The following is a 20,830-nucleotide window of genomic DNA, read 5'->3' as shown; positions in this document are numbered from 1 at the left end:
GTTACCCTCGAGGGGGCCGCAGGTGGTGCGCCAGGGGTTGTTTAGCCTTATCTGTAAGCTTTTTTACAGTAAGAATGCATTTATGTATTAGTTACACAGCTTAAATATTCACTTATAAGAGTTTTTTGATACATAAATTATATAAAAAAAAAAAAAGACAATGAAACACAATCAGCAACAGGCGGCGATCAACTAGGAAAACGAAGCCCAGGAGCATCATCAGGTTCTCATGGTTTGAGAGGTGTTTATTGAAAAATAATGATATGAGCACGGAACGGCTGACAGAAGCATGTGCTCTTACTGAAAGCAATGGCAATGACGACAGACACCAACATACTGGTTTCCAGGGCCCAGGCCTAATTACCATGTGCACAGACAGACACTCTGCTTTACATTTTTTGCTTCCTTCTTTTGTGACTGTGATGTCTTTCCCCATCCCTGAAACGAAAGGGGTAAAAAAAAAAGATCAAAGCTTTAAAATAATTCAGAGCAATGTACTTACATCAGATATAAACCAGAGCAAGTTAAAACATGCATTTAAAACAGAACAGTGTTTTGGGTTTTTTTTAAAGAGTAAAGAAAAAAAAAGCATCACTAAAAATACAGGACAAAACTAAGATGAGGATACAGGAAATGGATCTTTTTTTTTAAAGCTGCGCTTTGGAGTTATGCTATGAATATATGTACAAGGTGGATGACCTGAGAGTTCACTTCAAACAGGACTCTGGAGTCACAGGAGGAACTCAGAGCTCTGAGCTCCGCATCCTGGCTCCCAGCTCAGCTCCCTGCAGGTCATCCCACCTCAGGGGGGGTCTCAAAGAGTACTTCCTGCTGACACTCAGCTTATCCTCACTGAAGGAAATCATCCATGTTTGGGTTTTGAGACTATTTAACGTATATCAGTCAATAGGGACTGATTGGACATGTCAAAAATTACTTAAGAGGAGGAAGAACTAAGAAACCAGAAAAAGAGGGAGAGAACACAACTTCCGACAGCTAATCAAGAGTCGATGTGTAATGACCAGAGGTTATCCTTCAGTAAATGAATCAAAAGGGACCACCAAGAAACTACTTCACAGTTTGAACTCATAGCTAGCTTTAAACCTACAAACTGAATGATAACAAGATGAGCAGAATTACTAAACCAATAAGCCTGACTCCTGATCACCACTGATCCTGGAGAGATACCACTTAAGAGCTTCCTTTTAGACAAGCACTGTGCAAATGAGACTAAACAAGACCCAGACCTGCCTGCAATGAGCTCAGTCTAGTACAGAGAAGAATACCTTAAGGTCAATGAAACACAGGTGCCGGGTAGAGTGGCAACAGATGGGGGAAAAAAGGCTTCACGGGAATGACTAAGCTGCATCTTAAAGGCTGAGGAGGAGTTTAAAAAAACAAAGCGGCAGCAGAACAGGCAGTGGAAGGGCACGGATGAGGCACAGCGGGGACAGGGAATGGTGCGCGGCCCGGGCGGGCTGGGGCAGATGCTACGGAACCACGGGGTTGGGGCAAAGCACAGAATGAGGGCTGAGTGCCCCGCTCTCCGAGGCCGCGAGAGCCGCTGTAAGCCACCCACTGAGGGGCTCTGAGAGGCGAAGGCTCACTCCAGCAGCTGGGGAGGGACAGGTCCATACGGCACCAATGCAGAGACAGACCAACCAGGAAAACTCCCAGAGGACAGCGCTCAGGGCGGAGGGGCGGGGAGCACAAGAAGGGTCCTGTCACGCAGGACCGACGACAGCCAGCCCAGACGACGAGGAGCGGGACAGCGGCTAGCAAGGCCTCGAGTTCCGGCTTAGGTGGACGGATGCCAGTCATCGGCAACCAGGACAGTCGTGCCAGATGAGCAGAGTGGAAAACAGATGCGTCCAGGGGCAGACCTGGCCAAGCTAAAGTCTGGCGGAGGCCCACTAAGCGGCTGGGACACACAGACCTCTGCCAACCTGCATTATCTCAGTATCACTTTATATCTTCCCAGTGATCAAACCTCTACCAGGAATCCCAACAAGGCCGAGCTGAGTGTCATGAAGCCTGGGCCTTCCTCTGACTTAGTAACGCCCTTTATCTGAGGGATTAGCAAGAGAAGGAGAGAACAACAGCCGGAAAACAGGAAGCAGAGGGCAGATACTGAGGGACGGAAGGAAGACCCAGGCAAACACCTCTGCCCAGACAGTCCTTTCCTGTGTCTTGCTGAGAAGCAGTTAGTAACGAAGGGAAACCAGGCCTGAGCAGGCAGACCGAGCCACGCCCGCAGAGCTGTGAACAGCCGCCCTGAAACAGGATGCAGGTGAAGGACCTTCACAGGCCGTTTGCTCCCCGACCTCGTGGTGCTGACGCTCCATCTTCTCAACATGGCCTGTGACGGGAGGACCGTCCACGTGTCAGAAGCAACAGCTCAGCAACGAGCGCCGCGCCGCCGGGCTCACCTCTCCTTCCTTTTCCTGGAGCCCCAGCTTCTGTCCTTGTCCTTGTTTCTTTTCCGTCTGTGTGGGCTCCGACTTCGGTCCCGTCTATGCCGTGAACACTCGCCGTCCAGATGGCTCCCCCCGGACTGCCTCGAGTCCACTGAGGCCGATCGTCTTTCTTCGCTCCTGAGACAGAAAGAATGGTCGTCAGCTAGTTTCAACCACTGGTCTCCACGACAGACCAGCCTCGAGCCCAACATTCTACAGCAGAGACCAGATAAATATGCATAATCTTGCACTCCAGTAAGAGGGCAAAGAAACACAGCTCTGCATGGTCTGTCTTACGACTGTGGGAACAGGAAGAGCAGGAAGCCTCCGGATCAATCAGTGTGCTGTGACTGGTCCTGGAGGTGCTCAAACCCAGCTCAACAGCGACGGGCAACAGACCCGACAGAAGGCCGCTCCCACCAATGACACGGTGACATACTTGTCCGCCCCGTCCACCTCCTTCTCCTGTTCCTCCTGCCAGTGGCTGCTCAGCTCCTCCATGTGCACGTTGATCACATCCCGGATCACCTGTCGGGGGGGGAGGACCCAACTGCCAGGTAAGGAAGCTGCTCGAGAAACGAGCAGACGTCACTGCTCGAGATCAATTACACATTTCCTGAGAGCTACGATACGGTGGACTGTGGGAGGTGTGCAGTCTAGGAAACACAAACAGGCGACACAGAGGATTCAGGAGCACACAATCGTGACACGTGTTAAATCAGCCTAAAGAGTTTAAAAATCACGCGCAGAAAGACAGAGGATGCAGGACAGGGGGCACGAGGTCAACCCTGGGTGATATGAGAGAAGGACACACACGAGCGAGTCCTGTGTACTGTCTGAGGTAGTGCAATTCATCTGGATGTCGGAGGTCACTGAGATACGATAAACCACTAAAAGGGGGGAACACACGGATGTTTTTACAGATGGAGGACATCTGGGATCTGCTCCCAAACCACCGACGGTTGGGGCAGGAGGAGAGAGGGAGTAAGTGGGTGTAAAGTAAACAGAGATCATATGCAGATAACGGGATTCCCTGGTGCCTCAGTGGTAGAGAATCCACCTGCCAGTGCAGGAGACGGGGTTCACTCCTTGGGTCGGGAAGATGCCCAGGAGGAGGAAACGGCAATCCAGGATCCTTGCCTGAGAAATCCCACGGACAGAGGAGCCTGCTGGGCCACAGGTCATGGGGTCGAAGAGTCAGGGACACAACTTAGCAATTAAATCACGGATTAATGCACTTAACGGAGAAGGCAATGGCAACCCACTCCAGTCCTCTTGCCTGGAAAATCCCAGGGACGGAAGAGCCTGGTGGGCTGCCGTCCATGGGGTCGCAAACAGTAGGATACGACTGAGCGACTTCACTTTCACTTGTCACTTTCATGCATTGGAGAAGGAAATGGCAACCCACTCCAGTGGTCTTGCCTGGAGAATTCCAGGGACGGCAGAGCCTGGTGGGCTGCCGTCTATGGGGTTGCACAGAGTCAGACACGGCTGAGGCGACTTAGCAGCAGTAGCAGCAGCAATGCACTTAAATTTTATTATATACGTAATACTGTAAGTTACAAATAATCTGTGCCAAAACACTTCTTAAGCCCAAATGTTTAGTAGAGTACATAAAAGGACACTAAAGTTTCTGCCAAAAAAAACTATTTAATGAAAATTCCTTTGTCCATAAGCATTATTTCCATTACTTCTCACAATAACCCTGCAAAGTCTGTATTAGTATAAAATGAAAAAAATCTCAGTCTTAAAAAGCTTAAATCATTTGCCCAGGTCAAACAGACAGTGATAAACTGCAGAATCAAAACTCAAGTCTGGGTCTGTCTACAGCCAAAATCTCTGTTCTCATCATGATGCAGTTATCAGTTTCTCAAAAGCAGTATTTTTGTAAGACTGCACAACCTCTTTACGTAAGGTCTTTGTACCCTGAAGAGCCTTTGCCTGGTGAAGGCTGGGTCTGAATGCGATGGAGCAAATACAAATCAGATGTGGCCACAGTGGAGCCTCGTGCTCTCAGAAAACCTCTAGGCAACTGTGGAAACCACGGGACAGGCGATGACTGTAAGGGAAACCTCTGCCTTCACCAAGGGTCTACACAATCACGTAGAACTTACCTCGGTATATGACTTCTTGGTTATGTGAACGTTCTTAGCTCTATAGGACTGGCGTCTTCTTTTGTAATCTCTCACTTCTGCCAGGATTTCAAGGTAAGATTTTGGACTTTTTCGACTATTATCTAATAAAAGAACAAAATAAAATTATTACATCATCAGAAACTGTAAATGCTTATGAATTAGAGGTAAGAACACCGTGACCATCTGATATCTTACCACATTTTAATGTAGCACTTTTTTATGTTGTATAAATGGACTATTTTACATCATTCCTTTTCTCTAGCCATTAGTTGAACATAGAGTGTTTTAAGTACAGAGATTAAAGTAACAGCCCAGTTCTAAGTAACATTCTTACGGAAGGAAGGTATGCTTACTATAACAACCAGAGAACAAAATTTCAAGTACTAAGTAAACATCTTAACATATATGTTAATATCAGATGATACAAAACCATCCTATTTCAACTCAAAATGGCCTCACAAATCATCTTAATAACACTTAAAGGAGGAAATGACAATTAAGCAATAGAAAACTAAGATATTCATCTCAAACCTTGATTGACTTTGGCCGCCAAGTCTACAAAGAGATCGCTGTCATTTTCGATAATTTGAGAATCTGAGCGTTTTTTCTTTGTTTCCTCAACTACAAAATCGTAGAGGGCAAGACGATCGGCTTGAGTGAGATCACAAACAAACCGTTTGTGATTCAGAGGAACTTCAACAGGCAATGAAGAATACACCCCTAGAGTAAAAATAAGATCACAAGGATAAATAATACATGAAGCTCTGTGGACTTACAATCCATGATACTCATCTTTAAACATGCATGGCAGTAACGTGACGTTTACTTAACACAGGCCACTTGTTTTCACAGCAGTCCCTAAACATACGGAGCAGCCCCTGTGTGACACCGACTCTGTCCCGAGTGCTGCATCCACAGAAAGGATGGACGTGGATGCTGGCTATGCTCCCCGACAGCGTTGAGACAGATCCCATGAAGGCAGACAGTAATAACCATGAGACAATTTGCCCATTGAAAAAAAAAAACAAACTTTTAAAAGGCTCCCCTTACTGTAAAAGTAGATATCAATTTTCTCCATATATGCTTTTCCCCACAGAAGGTGAAGCAAAATGATTTTAATAGGAAATACACATCACAGCCCCCTTGAAAATTAATTATAGAAATATGAAAAATGTGTTAAAAACATATTTATGAGACACCAAGCGATATGTTTCAGTCAAAATATATCCCATTTGGGCAATGACTTAGAGCTACGGACCAAGGGGCAGAAATCCCAAACTTCCTTAGATCAGAGACAGACTGAGAGACTAAAGCTTCTTTTAATTTTCAGAAGCAGCAGCATCTTGGCTTCACCAAACTGAAAAAAGTTATCAACAGCAAGCGCCCCACCCCCTCAATCATAGAACTTTCTATAATCTGCTCATTAATGAAAAAAAGTAAATACAATACCTTGATATGATGTATTAAACACTGAAGAATATTTTTGAGATTCAAATTTTCTCAAAGAAATAAAAAATTATTGTAACTGTAAACAAAGCAATTTAAAAAGATTTCTTTCTAGACTTCATTATCCATGAATACAAACACCACCAGCTACTAAAAAAATCCTTTTAATGTTTGCTAGGTTACCCTCATCACTCAGGTTCACAGGATAATATAAAATCAGTAGCTCTTCTCAGATGCTTTTATAAAGTGGCACAACAAAAATTCAAATGAGAACACGCCATGAACTAAGGATAACAACGCAAGTAAAGAGATGACTTTACAGGCCTATAAATTCCGAGGAGAGCTACACTGAATCGGAGTCTTGAAGTAACAGTGATGGATACCCATCTGTACTAGTAAAAGGTTCTGAGTTAGCGGGGAGGAAGGGTTCCCCACTGTCAATCTCTCTTACTCTAATTCTGGCAAACACTAGGAAAAGCCCCTCTATGCAGCCTGACTTTCAAAACTTCATTTTGTAATACAAAAGTGAGTTAGCTTTGATAAGCCTAATTTATCTGATTACAGGCTACATATTTTGGAAGAAAAATACAAAGATGAAAAAACACTGATGTATTTTAAAACACGTTCCACACAAACCTTTGTCTGTTCTTTGTAAACAAAGAAGTGTAACTTCCTCCTTAAAATATTTTGGAGTTTTCTTTATTCATCTTAAAATTTCTGTCTGGTCAAGACTGACACTTAAATTCTTTGAAATTCAACTAAAATTCCAAGTCAACACCATAATGTTTTGACAGTGATTAAGATAAAGTTTAGAAATTTGAATGATACTTTTAAAAGGATATCATTTGCAAAAAGGATACTGCATATCTTTAAATAAGGAGTACATTCAGGTTCCTAATTCCTCTTTATACTCACCCCAATTACTGAAAAAGAAAAAGTACAGGAAAAGTTAAACAACAAACGGCATTCAAATCATTCAGAACATAGATATTTCTGGTAAAAGAAAAAAAATGGATAAACACACTTAAAGAAGCTCATATTTCCACAAAACGTAAAAAGTTCAGAAGCAAGTTTCTATATGATTTGGAGATCTATCTGAATGAGCTGTCATCATACTAACTGTGACCCTCTATGTACTTTTTTAAGAATAGTTTTTAAAAATTGCCGTAAAATAGACACAACATGGAATCTACCATTTGACCCCTTTTTGGGTGGAGAGTTCAGCGGCAGTCAGCACATCGTCACTCCTGTGCACCATCAGCTGTGCCCAGCTCCAGAACTCTGCCACCACCCCAAACTGAAACTCCACTCTACTTTCCCGGTAACCGGAACTCTCATTCTTCTCTGTTAGCCCTTGTGGCCATCACATGCCATCTCAAATGTGTAAAATACAATATTAAATATCAATAATGTTAACATTAAATAATATATTTAACAATATTAAATATTAACCTGTGTCAAAGATACAGATTCAGAATTTTGTAAAGAATTCATACCAAGTCAATTTCCTAACATGAGATGCCAAAATGAGGCCCTTACAGATAAAATGATCTACTGAAGTCTCATAACTGGGAGGAAAAGATCAGGGTTAGAACCGTCATCTCCCATGTCTTTAGGATGCTTTAGCCCAGTACACTCATGTTCAAATCCTGACCACCAGCCACAGAGATGTCATGAAATTCAAGTACAGAGACTTGAATTTTTAACACTGAAGGAAAAAGATCATTAAATATAAAATGATTGTTTACTCCAACATAACTGCATCTGAAAGTAAGTAAGTGGATCTAATGGCTGCTCAAGCTTCGGCAAAGATTAACAGGTTGGAAATTCTGTACCTTGAGTTTGGGCCTGATATGACCAATGAAATGAAAATTCAAGAAACTTAGAATTTAGTACATAACCAACAAAATATTAATTATATGGAAAATGTAAAGCTGTTCATGTTAGTCATTCCTTCCAAGGAAACATCAATAAGATATTAAAGAGATTTTTGTCCTGGGGTAAAAAGTTTTAAATGTGTAAGACATAAGTGGGCCACAAAAAATCATCTCTATTGAGAAACTGCAGACCTGTACATAAGATGAAAAAAAGTTTTAAAAAGATTACAGATGATATAACAAGTTGTTCTTAACAATTAAATATTAACACAGTACAAAAATCCAAAATCAAAGTTCCTTTTATCTACTGAAAGAACTACTCATTTAAAGTAACTGTTTGCTTTTGTAAAGAACCAAATTCAACGTTCAAATCCGCAAAATTCAGAGGTAGGTTTTCAATCCAGCTTATATTAAAGCACAAAAGTGTTAACTCGCTTCTGTGTTCCTCTATTTCTTCACCTAATATGGAAGAGAAAATACTTGTCTAACCTATCACAACTATGATGTCAAAGAGAAATGAAATACACAAGAGAGCTTTGGGGAAAAAAACAACAACAACAAAAAACGAATCTCTTCTAAAATAGCAACGTATTGAGGAACTTTAGAACAAGCACCCCAGAATTTCTTTCATCGTCTCTGCTGGACAGGGTTTATTTCCTTATCTAAAAAAACAGAGGCTGGAGTAGATAAAATAAATTCAGTAAATCTCACTAGCTGAGGTCAAATAAAGTTAAAACCAGTAACTTCTCCCAAAACACACAAACAAAATCCTCTACTTTTTAACTGGGTCTTAACTGAATAACAGCCAAAAAAGGCTTAACCGACCACAGCTCAGTATCTCTTTGAGTAAGATGAGAGTCAAACATCCCTCTCAAAGAATAATGCCTGGAACTACATGGATCCTTCAAGACAGCAAACACAAGAAACATGCTTCTGGCTGCTACCAATACACTAACAGACTTCCTCCTTCCAAAGCCACAATGCGATTGAGGGAGAAATTGAGCCCAGATACTGGCTTACAACAGGGTCATGACCTTAAACATCAACAAGGGAGAAAAAGGTTAGGTACTCAGAGAAAGGTACCTTCAGAAAGCTCAAAGACAACTGAGAACCTTTATCAAAGGAGCCAGTCAGGGTTTGGCTGGATGTTCTACCTAGAGTCAGAAATCTATTAATCCCATTTACCCATTTACTTCTATGATTTTGAAGGATGAAGTTTTCTTGCAATTTCCTAAAAGCTGAAACTTAAAATTCTAAGCTTGTCTCTGCTAAAGTGAAGTCCCAGGTAGCATCTCTTGCCCCAGCTTCCAAAGCTGGGTACCAGGTACCCACAACCCTCTGAAATTGTACGTCTAACACTGTCGTGCTTCACTGCGAGGAGCAGGGACGGTGCTGGGTCTTCCTCAGCCCGAGCCTTTCCTCTCATGTTGCACTTCAACATCCTTACATGTAACATCGAGCTAACTCTCGAGAGGGGCTTCCCAGGTAGCTCGGTGGAAAAGAACCTGCCTGCCGAGCAGGAGATGGGGGTTCAATGCCTGGGTCGGGAAGATCCCCTGGAGAAGCAAATGGCACCCGCTCCAGGATGCTTGCCTGGGAAACCTCATGGACAGAGGAGCCTGACGGGCCAGAACCCACGCAGTCTCAAAGAGTCAGACACGACTGAGCAACTAAACTAACAACAACAACAGTGCTCACGAGAGAGGGAATCTCAGGGTGAGACGGTCTACTCAGGGGCATTTACTTGACACCAGGTACTTAGCCTAATGTCAGATGGAAAGCTTAACCTACTCCATATAACTGTTTTCACAAGATGTCTCTTGAAAATTAGTGATATGCATTATGGAAGAAAAACAGTCTAACTAATTAGCTCAAACTATGATGCCACTTACTTTGATTATAATAATCACCATCGTTTCCAACTGCAGCTCTAGCTTGTTTAATTATCTGGAATTGTGAGTCCTTATCTGTCAAAAAGAAAAAAAATCCATAAACACAATATGAATCATCAGTGTCCACAATGGAATTATTAACTAGGTTCCAATAATCCAAGCTCTCTGGGCACACTGAGAATCCAGAATCTTAACAACTCACCTTGCTGCTGAGGTAATCTGAATGCAGAATTCTTTCTGATCCACCAGAATCCAGTAAGCAACCAGACTTTGAGCAGTTCAGAAAACACTATTAATATAATCAAGCACGCAGCAGTTGCTGCTGCAAATTTTAGCAACCAATGTAATATCTAACATTTTGTGAATCTCAGCTAAGTGTCAGGCAGTATTATAACTGTATTACATATGTGATATTTAATCCTCCTTACAGGTGTTATTAGCGTCATTCCTATTTTACAAAGAACTTTAGGCAAAAAATCAGTTAATTACCTTACTGAAAGCCACACAACTATTACTGACAGAATTAGTTAAACAAGGCATTCTGACTTCAGAGCCAGAGATTTTAACCTCTGTGTCATCGGTGACCACTCAGAACACACTTCCATCCTCGGCTCTATCTTCAACATATGTGTGTGGCCAGGTTTTGTCATAAGAAGGCAGGCATGTGCCCTCCTGCAGGACGCTCTAGAGGATTTCTGGTGTCCATTATAAACCTGGTCTCTAAATCTCGGATTGAGTAAACTAGTTTCACTATAAGCAATAACCTTCTTAATCAATCATCAGGATACTTACAAAGCCCACTCTTCTGATAATTCAAAAATGAAACATAAATACCTATACACATATAGCTTCACTAAGTTATTTAAAAATTATAATGAATACTTACTCATAGTAATTGAAGGTACATTCGCATTCTCATAGAAAAAGTCAGAATTATACATTTTATCCTAAACGGTAAGAAAAAATAAATAAATCTTAATGTCCTCCAGTATGAGATGACTACTTTAATATTTGACATAAACCAACAATAGGTTTAGTATCATTTAAGTATTTCTTGCAATCATTTGCAAAATGAGGCAAATCCCACTTGCACCTCACAAATGACTATTATTTTCTCAGAAAACTTCACAGTACACCTTCCAAATACTGTGAGGATTTATTAACGCATGAATCTCATGACATATACATAATAAATATACGGTACCTCTTCCTCTTTGGTATAGCCCAGCTTCCTCAATCTACAAGACACCATGTGCTTTGCCAAAGACGATTTAGGCATGTGGTGATTGGAATCGTATGGGCATATCGCAACTTCATCCTATAAAGATCAAACAGAAGCAAAGGAAAAGGTCCATCGTTTTTCAAGAAATAACTATCCCATTAAATGTTTTTATATCCTCTCCACCCCACTTCCTGTGAGAGTGTGTGAGTGTACGTACACGTTAAAAAACAATCTCCCTGGTTCTCTTTACCCCTGACAGCCTCTGTCCTCCTCCAACCCTTCAAAGCCCACCTCCTGAAAGATGTATGCACACATACTGCCTGGACAACCTCACCGACCATCTCCCCCTGAGGAACTTGGAGGTCCTTACACATAACCCCCGCCCCTGCCCCAGCCCCTGCAGGACGCCGTCCTCTCCATCCAAGGTGACAAGAGCCCCTGCCAACTGCTCCCTCTGCCTCCACCCTCCACACCGCAGCCAGGGTGCGTCCGAGGCCTGCCACTTAATGACCGTATGAATGTAGTCAAGGTCAGGAGCCTTCCTTTCTCTCAGTTTCTTCACCTGTAAAATGGGTCTAATAGCAGGACTACTCACACAGAGCTACTGTGAAGATTAAATAAACTATACCTGAATTCATACATATAAAGCAATTCACACAGGGCTGGTAAATAGCACACTTCAATAAACACAAGCAGTTACAATTTTACTAAGTTAAAATTTAGTTGCCTGAGCAACCAGCACTTTGGCTTCCAGTACCTTCATGTCTCCCCCACTGTTCTCATTAAGAAAAAAATATATATGTGTGTGTAGATATAGATTCTTTACCACAGTTGTATAAGGACCTTTAAGCTCTGGCCCCTACTGACCACCATTCCCCTCTTCCCCCACATCCCAAGCTCTTAGCTAGGCTTAACTTCCAGAGGTTTCCTGATCTGTGCATAGCCTTATCTCTGGATTTCTACCCATGCTGTTGATGCTTTCTCTGTGCTGCACCTAGCTAACTTAGCTCCTTTCACCAGTTTAGAATTCACCTTACAAAGGAAGTTGTGGCCGTCCACCCCCACAGCCTACAATAACCCGCACGCACTACAGCAATCCTGACTCACCCTTCACAGACTTTTTCACCTTGTAACATACAGCGGCTACTCTCTGTATTCCCCCTCACCACCAGCAGTCATTGGAGAGCAGAAACTGACTGCTGTTCACGTAATTACAGGATGAAGGCATTCCAGCAGAGGAGTGAAGATGCATCGCCTTTCTGTACTGCACCTAGTCTAGGAATTAGCAATGCCACGCACCAGGATGTTTACGCCAGTCACTCTCCTGAATATCAGGTGTTGGTTTTGCAAACTTGAGATGCACACCCACAACTGATTATCAGAATTTCATTTTATTTTTTAACTCTTGGCCACACCCCACAGCATGTGAAACCTTAGTTCCCTAATCAGAGATTGAACCTACGCCCCTGCACTGGAAAGCAGTCTTAACCACTGGACCACTGCAGAACTCCCAAGAATTTTGGAATTTTAGAGTGGAGTTTTAGAGAGGCAGCAAAGCAATGAGGCACACAGACTCTCAGGGGTAAAATGCCTGGGTTCACATCCTGACTACCACTTAACAGCAATGAGTCCTGGGACATATGCTCACCTCTCTCAGTTCGTTTTCTATTCTGTAAAAGGTGGCTGAGGGTACCTACCTCATAGGGTCATTATGAGTATTAAAGGAGGTAATGTACAGTAAGTGGCATAAACAAAGAGCTATTTAACTGTTAATAAAAGAAATCTAAATTTACTACATTCCTGGGAGCACAGTGATGTGGAAAGGCCTGGGAGGTTCAGCTCAATGGAATTCACAGCTTCAACTATACCTCCAAACAAACAGTGAAAGGGTTTTTCAAAAAATTATAAACCCGTAAAGCATAGTAGGCCTCATGAAGTATGATGCCACATGAGCACTTCCTTTTACCTCACTAAAAAACAACCACCACCACTGGAGACTTCCCTGGTGGTCCCCGTGGCTAAGACTCTGTGCTCCCAATTCAGGGGGCCTGGGTTCGAACCCTGGCTTGGGAACTAGATCCCACATGCTGCAACTAAGAGCTTGCGTGCCTCCAACTAAGACCTACCGCAGCCAAGGTAAATAATATATTTTTTTAAAGAAAGATCAGGATTGCTGACCGTAACACACTTGCCTACATCTCTTTCCAAAGCAATCCTAACGTCCAGGAGAGCTGCAGGGACCGAATCCTTTATTCGTCCTAGAATGCTGCCACCCCTGTCAGAAGTGCCAGAAGAGCACTATCTTGGGGCAGAGGAAGGCGACCCGCAACCCCCCAGTTCTCCAGACACGGAACCTGGTTCAGTTCAGCTGCTCAGTCGTGTCTGACTCTCTGTCACCCCATGGACTGCAGCACATCAGGCCTTCCTGTCCATCACCCTCCCAGAGTTTACTCAAACCACGTACACTGAGTCGGTGATGCCATCCAACCATCTCATCCTCTGGCCTCCCCTTCTCCTCCCGCCTTCAATCTTTCCCAGCATCAGGGTCTTTTCAAATGAGTCAGTTCTTAGCATCAGGAGACCAAAGTATTGGAGCTTCAGCTTCAACACCAGTCCTTCCAATGAATCTTCAGGACTGATTTCCTTTAGGATGGACTGGTTGGATCTCCTTGCAGTCCAAGGGACTCTCAAGAGTTTTCTCCAACACCACAGTTCAAAAGCATCCATTCTTCGACGCTCAGCTTTCTTTATGGTCCAACTCTCACATCCATACATGACCACTGGAAAAACCATAGCTTTGACTAGAAGGACCTTTGTTGGCAAAGTTAGTCATACCTTTTCTTCCAAGGAGCAAGCGTCTTTTAATTTCATGGCTGCAATCACCGTCTGCAGTGATTTGGGAGCCCCGCAAAATAAAGTCTGTCACTGTTTCCACTGTTTCCTATCAACTCCCCAGTTTTCCCGACCCCGAACCTGGTGCCAAGGCGGAATCCACGCGCAAAGGACACGGCAAGCCGCCCTGCAGCACCCCAGGCCTGCCCACTTATCTCATTGCACTTCCTCGGCTTCCCCGGGAGCGGTGCGAGCGCCCGGGAGGCTACAGCCCCCGAGTTCCGCCCGACCCTCTCGGCCCTGCAGACACCGCGCCCTGCCCGCCGCCCACGGCCCCGCGGGCCTCTTACCTCGGCCGCCGCCGCCTCCTCCCCGGGCTCCAGCCGGTCCAGGCTCCAGCCCAGCGACGCCGTCACCTCCTCCAGCGTCCGGCGGCAGCTCTCCACGAACTCGCTCAACTCCTCCCGCAGCCGCCGGCGCTCCTCAACCGGGGGAGGCTCGGCCTCCATGGCCTCCACGGCCTCCACCGCCAGTGCGCGCTCCCGGAAGAAGCTGCGAGACTGCGGGCTCGCGCACGGGCTTCTGGGGCGGGGGCGGGGCCATGCTGCCACGTGACTGGAGCCGCCAATAGGGAAGCGGCCCGGTACTTGGGGCGTTTGAGAAGTCTCTTCCGGTTTTTTCCTGAGGTGGCTGTTTTCACCCGGTTTCTGGATGCTTTGGGCTTCCCTGGGGGCTCAGAAGGTAAAGAATCCGCCTGCAGTGTGGGAGACCCGGGTTCGATCCCTGGGTCAGGAAGATCCCCTGGAGGAGGGCATGGCTGCCCACTCCATATTCTTGCCTGGAGAATCCCATGGACAGAGGAGCCTGGCGGGCTACAGTCCATGAGGTCGCAGAGTCTGACAGGACTGAGTGACTTTCAGTCACTCTGTATGCCTTTGCCCTTGGCCTTCCCCGAACGGTGTCATCCAATCAACAACGCCCCCCGCACCCCCCCACCATTAAAAAAAAAAAAAAAGGCTTATATCAACAGGGAAGTTTAAAGAATTGTACAATGAGCATTTGCGTAGCCGTCCTCTGCTTATTAATTGCTAATATTTGGCCTTTCTCCCACTTTCTCCATACACACGGCCCTGCACACTGATTCCCTGGTGGCTCAGATGGTAAAGCATCTGCCTGCAATGCGGGAGACCCCGGTTTGATCCCTAGATCGGGAAGATACCCTGGAGAAGGATATGGCAACTCACTCCAGTACTCTTGCCTGGAAAATTCCATGGACGGAGGAGCCTGGTAGGGTACAGTCCATGGAGTCACAATGAGTTGGACACGACTTAGCAACTTCACTTATGCATCTCCTAAGAACAACTGAGGGAACTTTTCTGGTGGTCCAATGATTAATAAGACTCTGGTGCTTCCATTGCAGGGGGTGGGGGTTCCGTCTTTGGTCAGGGAATTAAGCACCACCCCCCATGCCATCATGGTCAACAAAAGAGTCCGAAATGCAGTACTTGGATGCAATCTCAAAAACGACAGAATGATCTCTGTTCGTTTCCAAGGCAAACCATTCAATATCATGGTAATCCAAGTCTATGCCCCAACCAGTAACGCTGAACAAGCTGAAATTGAACCGTTCTATGAAGACCTCCAAACACCCAAAAAAGATGTCCTTTTTATTATAGGGACTGGAATGCAAAACTAGGAAGTCAAGAAACACTTGGAGTAATAGGCAAATTTGGCCTTGGAGTGTGGAATGAAGCAGAGCAAAGGCTAATAGAGTTTTGCCAAGAGAACTCACTGGTCATAGCAAACAGCCTCTTCCAACAACATAAGAGAAGATTCTACACATGGACATCGCCACATGGTCAACACCGAAATCAGATTGATTATATTCTTTGCAGCCAAAGATGGAGAAGCTCTATACAGTCAGCAAAAACAAGACCAGGAACTGACTGTGGCTCAGATCATGAACTCTTTATTGCCAAATTCAGACTTAAATTGAAGAAAGTGGGGAAAACCACTAGACCATTCAGGTATGACCTAAATCAAATACCTTATGATTATACAGTGGAAGTGAGAAATAGATTTAAGGGACCAGATCTGATAGAGTGCCTGATGAACTATGGACAGAGGTTCATGACATTGTACAGGAGACAGGGATCAAGACCATCCCCATGGAAAAGAAATGCAAAAAAGCAAAATGGCTGTCTGGGGAGGCCTTACAAATAGCTGTGGAAAGAGAAGTGAAAAGCAAAGGAGAAAAGGAAAGATATAAGCATCTGAATGCAGAGTTCCAAAGAATAGCAAGGAGAGATAAGAAAGCCTTCCTCAGTGATCAATGCAAAGAAATAGAGGAAAACAACAGAATGGGAAAGACTAGAGATCTCTTCAAGAAAAGTAGAGATACCAAGGGAACATTTCATGCAAAGATGGGCTCAATAGAGGACAGAAATGGTATGGACCTAACAGAAGCACAAGATATTAAGAAGAGGTGGCAAGAATACACAGAAGTGTACAAAAAACCTTCACGACCCAGGTAATCACAATGGTGTGATCACTCACCTAGAGCCAGACATCCTGGAATGTGAAGTCAAGTGGGCCTTAGAAAGCATCACTATGAACAAAGCTAGTGGAGGTGATGGAATTCCAGTTGAGGTATTTCAAATCCTGAAAGATGATGCTGTGAAAGTGCTGCACTCAATATGCCAGCAAATTTGGAAAACTCAGCAGTGGCCACAGGACTGGAAAAGGTCAGTTTTCATTCCAATCCCAAAGAAAGGCAATGCCAAAGAATGCTCAAATTACTGCACAATTGCACTCATCTCACATGCTAGTAAAGTAATGCTCAAAATTCTCCAAGCCAGGCTTCAGCAGTACATGAACCATGAATTTCCAGATGTTCAAGCTGGTTTTAGAAAAGGCAGAGGAACCAGAGATCAAATTGCCAACATCCGCTGGGTCATGGAAAAAGCAAGAGAGTTCCAGAAAAACATCTATTTCTGCTTTATAGACTATGCCAAAGCCTTTGACTGTGTGGATCACAATAAACTGTGGAAAATTCTGAAAGAGATGGGAATACCAGACCACCTGACCTGCCTCTTGAGAAATCTGTATGCAGGTCAGGAAGCAACAGTTAGAACTGGACATGGAACAACAGACTGGTTCCAAATAGGAAAAGGAGTATGTCAAGGCTGTATATTGTCACCCTGCTTATTTAATTTATATGCAGAGTACATCATGAGAAACACTGGGCTGGAAGAAGCACAAGCTGGAATCAAGATTGCCAGGAGAAATATCAATAACCTCAGATATGCAGATGACACCACCCTTATGGCAGAAAGTGAAGAACTTAAAGAGACTCCTGATGAAAGTGAAAGAGGAGAGTGAAAAAGTTGGCTTAAAGCTCAACATTCAGATAACTAAGATCATGGCATCTGGTCCCATCACTTCATGGGAAATAGATGGGAAAACAGTGGAAACAGTGTCAGACTTTGTTTTGGGGGGCTCCAAAATCACTGCAGATGGTGACTGCAGCCATGAAATTAAAAGATACTTACTTCTTGGAAGGAAAGTTATGACCAACCTAGATAGCATATTAAAAAGCAGAGACATTACTTTGCCAACAAAGGTCCGTCTAGTCAAAACTATGGTTTTCCCAGTAGTCGTGTATGGATGTGAGAGTTGGACTGCAAAGAAAGCCAAGTGCCTAAGAATTGATGCTTTTGAACTGTGGTGTTGGAGAACTCTTGAGAGTCCCTTGGACTGCAAGGAGATCCAACCAGTCCATCCTAAAGGAGATCAGTCCTGGGTGTTCATTGGAAAGACTGATGCTGAAGCTGAAACTCCAGTACTTTGGCCACCTCATGGGAAGAGTTGACTCATTGGAAAAGACCCTGATGCTGGGAGGGATTAGGGGCAGGAGGAGAAGGGGACAACAGAGAATGAGATGGCTGGATGGCATCACCGACTCAATGGACATGAGTTTGAGTGAACTCTGGGAGTTGGTGATGGACATGGAGGCCTGGCGTGCTGCGATTCATAGGGTCACAAAGAGTCAGACATGACTGAGCAACTGAACTGAACTGAACTGAACTGAAACTGTATGCCAGGAGGCATGGCCAAAATTTTTTTTTTTAATTTAGAAAAAAAAAAAGATAATTCTCCTACATAAACACAATACATGATCAAATCCAAGGAAATTAATTTATAATAATATTCATATCTATCTCTCCATTTGTCCCAATTCCTTTTATAACCGTTTCATCATTTTTTCCAAACAATGAGCTATAATCGGTTCTTTTTTATTCTAGAAAAGCCTCCCTCACTCTCCTTTTAATTTTTATTTTTTTGGCTGCAGTACAGTGGTTCAGACAGTAAAGAATCTGTTCAATCCCTGGGTGGGGAAGATCCGGTGGAAGAAGGAAATGGTAACCCATTCCAGTATTCTTGCCTAGAAGATTCCATGGACAGAGGAGCCTGGCGGGCTCAAGTCCATGGGGTCACAAGTTGAACGGAGTGACTAACACACACACCCAGTGGCCACAAGGGATCTCATTTCCCCAACCAGGAATGAACTGGCACCCCATGCAGTGAAAGCAAGGAGTCTTAACCACTAGGCCACCAAGGATGTCCCCACACTCTCCTTCTTAAATTAAGTCTTTGAATTTTGTCAGGACTCAGTCATCTTGTAGAACATTCCTCTTTCTGGATTTGTCAGATTTGTTTTCCTTTATGATCAGATTCAGTTTAAGCATTTTTTGTTAGATGTGTGTTCCTCTCTATTACACTTTATAAAGGACACATAGCTTAGATTTTCCTGCTGTTAGTAAAGCTAAATTTGATCACTTGGTTGCATGGGGCATCACTCCATTTCTACATTTCAGACATCTAACTGTACATTTTCCTTTTGGTATTTGGTAAGTAATCTGAAGGATGATACTCTGAAGGCATATGAACTTTCTATTCCCAATAGTCACACAATCCTTCCCTGAATCTGATTACATCAACAGTTATAAACGATGATTCTCCATCATGGCTCCTACATTTATTAGCTGCCATTCTTACCACACCTTCATTTTTGCTGTTGTTTCACTATGAAATCCAGGTTTTTTCAAATTATTAAGCATTTTAAAATTCATTATTACATACTCCATTACCATCATAATTTTAGTTTTTAAGTAGAAATGTATTTGCAGAAATTATAAACAATACAAAATATTGATATTTTTGAGAAAACTGAGTTGGGTAAATCAATAATTAAAATTCTCCCATGGGTCCATGGACTTCTTTTGAAGAAGGAAATCACTGATAATTGACATAGTCATAACGATGCTGTCAACACAAGTGAGCAATGCAGGAGGCATTTACTAAAGGATAAGGAGGGCTTGTCATACTGATTTGGGCCATTAATAATCAATGTCCATTTATATCCTATGAGTGTTCTGGACTTTTTTTTTAACCAACATAATTTTTGTTGATGCTCAAATGGTTCCAAGTTTGGCCAGTGGAAACCACTATAACCACCTGTCTCTTTGACGTATCCTGTTAGCCCTCAAGTGCTTCCCTGTTTTGATCAACCCAAGTTCACTTTATCAGCCCTTTTGGTTTCCCCAAATAGTTGTAATAACTCCTACAATCTACTGCTGCTAAGTCGCTTCAGTTGTGTCCAACTCTGTGCGACCCCATAGACAGCAGCCCACCAGGCTTCCCCGTCCCTGGGATTCTCCAGGCAAGAACACTGGAGTGGGTTGCCATTTCCTTCTCCAATGCATGAAAGTGAAAAGTGAAAGTGAAGTCGCTCAGTCGTGTCCAACTCTTTGCGACCCCATGGACTGCACCAGGCTCCTCTGTCCATGGGATTTTCCAGGCAAAAGTACTGGAGTGTCTTCTTCACCTACAATCTAAGCCTTCTTCATTTTTTTCTTTTCCCCAAGCCTGATGCCAAATCTTTGCTTTCCTTTGCACTTGTTTCCATGAGGCAAAGAAACAGTGGAGGATACTTTTGTGAGCAACTGTTTTCAAAGGTAAATAGCAGAGTTCTCTCTCACACACATACAAATAAAGTTAATAATATGGAAATAGTCCCGTAGCTGCAAGTGGATGTGCTGTAAGAAGCATTCTATTCACACTCGGCCCACAGCATCCTTACTTTTTATTTGTATTTACATAGTTTGCCAAGCCTCCTGGAAAATGTAAGACTATTTTTGGATGTGAAGTGATGACTGTCATTGAAAATTTCCCCTTCCTGTGGATGTACAGTGTATGTGAACCAGATCAAACTTCAGCCCAGGTCAAGTATGTCCACTCTCCAGGACCTGGCCTTCTCAGCTCAGAACTTAGTGCAACTCTGGCAGTGGCTTGGAGCAGGTGTACCGTTTCAACCCAAAGAACTCCTTTACACTGCTTCAGGTTGCTCTGTTCATCACCATTTCCTAAGAGGTCTCCTGACCACTGTTCTAAGTTAGGCCTTTAGGATGGACTCAGTTGTGTCCCCTCCAAAATTCATAGGTTGAAGCCAAAACCTCCAACGTGACTATTTGGAGACAAGGCGTTTACAGAGTAAATTAAGTTTAAATGAGGTCATAACCGTTGGGCCCCTAATGTGATATAACTAGTTTTCTTTGATCTGAAGAATAGGCTTCAACAGAGAACCAAGAACTCTTCTGGAATCTGTTTCACAGATTCAAAATCAATTCTTTCCTCTTAGGGAACAAAAATGCAACCATGTAGTTTAAGGCTACCCAACATGGAATCTTAGCCACTTCATGTTTTTAAAGAGTATGACTGTGAATTAGCCTATGTTATTCACTGCCCAGAATAAACTAGAAGTGTGTGCAGACCTCTGACCTGGCCTCTTTACAGAGGTTTCTTTCCAAAACTCTACCTAGTACAGAAATGTTGAAAAAACTACCTTCAGAAGACCAACTTCTAACAAGAATTCAGAACTAAAACAGCTTTTTAATGGTCTTTCATATTG

General features: G+C 43.6%; 1 protein-coding gene across 2 annotated transcripts; it reads right to left on the bottom strand.

Annotated features, from left to right (window-relative positions):
* Window positions 1-219: 219 nt before the first annotated feature.
* SNRNP48 (small nuclear ribonucleoprotein U11/U12 subunit 48) lies at window positions 220-14,417 on the bottom strand. Of its 2 annotated transcripts, none has more exons than XR_005722694.1 (9): window positions 14,211-14,384; window positions 11,011-11,124; window positions 10,693-10,753; window positions 9,807-9,881; window positions 5,123-6,960; window positions 4,571-4,692; window positions 2,896-2,984; window positions 2,430-2,594; window positions 220-438 (listed from the first exon to the last, which is right to left on the bottom strand). XR_005722694.1 is itself a non-coding variant. In XM_040249407.1 (9 exons), the coding sequence occupies exons 1-9, from the start codon at window positions 14,367-14,369 to the stop codon at window positions 390-392; spliced, it is 1,023 nt and encodes a 340-aa protein (XP_040105341.1). In that variant the 5' UTR covers window positions 14,370-14,417; the 3' UTR covers window positions 220-389. The 2 variants fall into 2 exon arrangements, 1 of the variants encoding a protein (XP_040105341.1); XM_040249407.1 differs by having other exon boundaries at window positions 5,123-5,311; window positions 14,211-14,417.
* Window positions 14,418-20,830: the final 6,413 nt, after the last annotated feature.

Source organism: Oryx dammah, unplaced genomic scaffold, assembly GCF_014754425.2.
Source record: "Oryx dammah isolate SB20612 unplaced genomic scaffold, SCBI_Odam_1.1 HiC_scaffold_11, whole genome shotgun sequence".
NCBI lineage: Eukaryota > Metazoa > Chordata > Mammalia > Artiodactyla > Bovidae > Oryx > Oryx dammah.
The sequence above is the reverse complement of the archived record's forward strand: the minus strand, read 5'-3'. Positions and strand labels throughout refer to the sequence as shown.

Bases quoted from the DNA above. Each gene is read 5' to 3' on its own strand.
- SNRNP48 (XM_040249407.1), bottom strand. From the start codon at position 14,369: ATGGAGGCCGAGCCTCCCCCGGTTGAGGAGCGCCGGCGGCTGCGGGAG. The intron at 2,985-4,570 runs GTAAGTTCTACG...CCCCCCCGACAG, and splicing joins CCAAGAAGTCATATACCGAG to GTGATCCGGGATGTGATCAA. The intron at 2,595-2,895 runs GTATGTCACCGT...TTTCTGTCTCAG, and splicing joins GAGGTGGACGGGGCGGACAA to GAGCGAAGAAAGACGATCGG.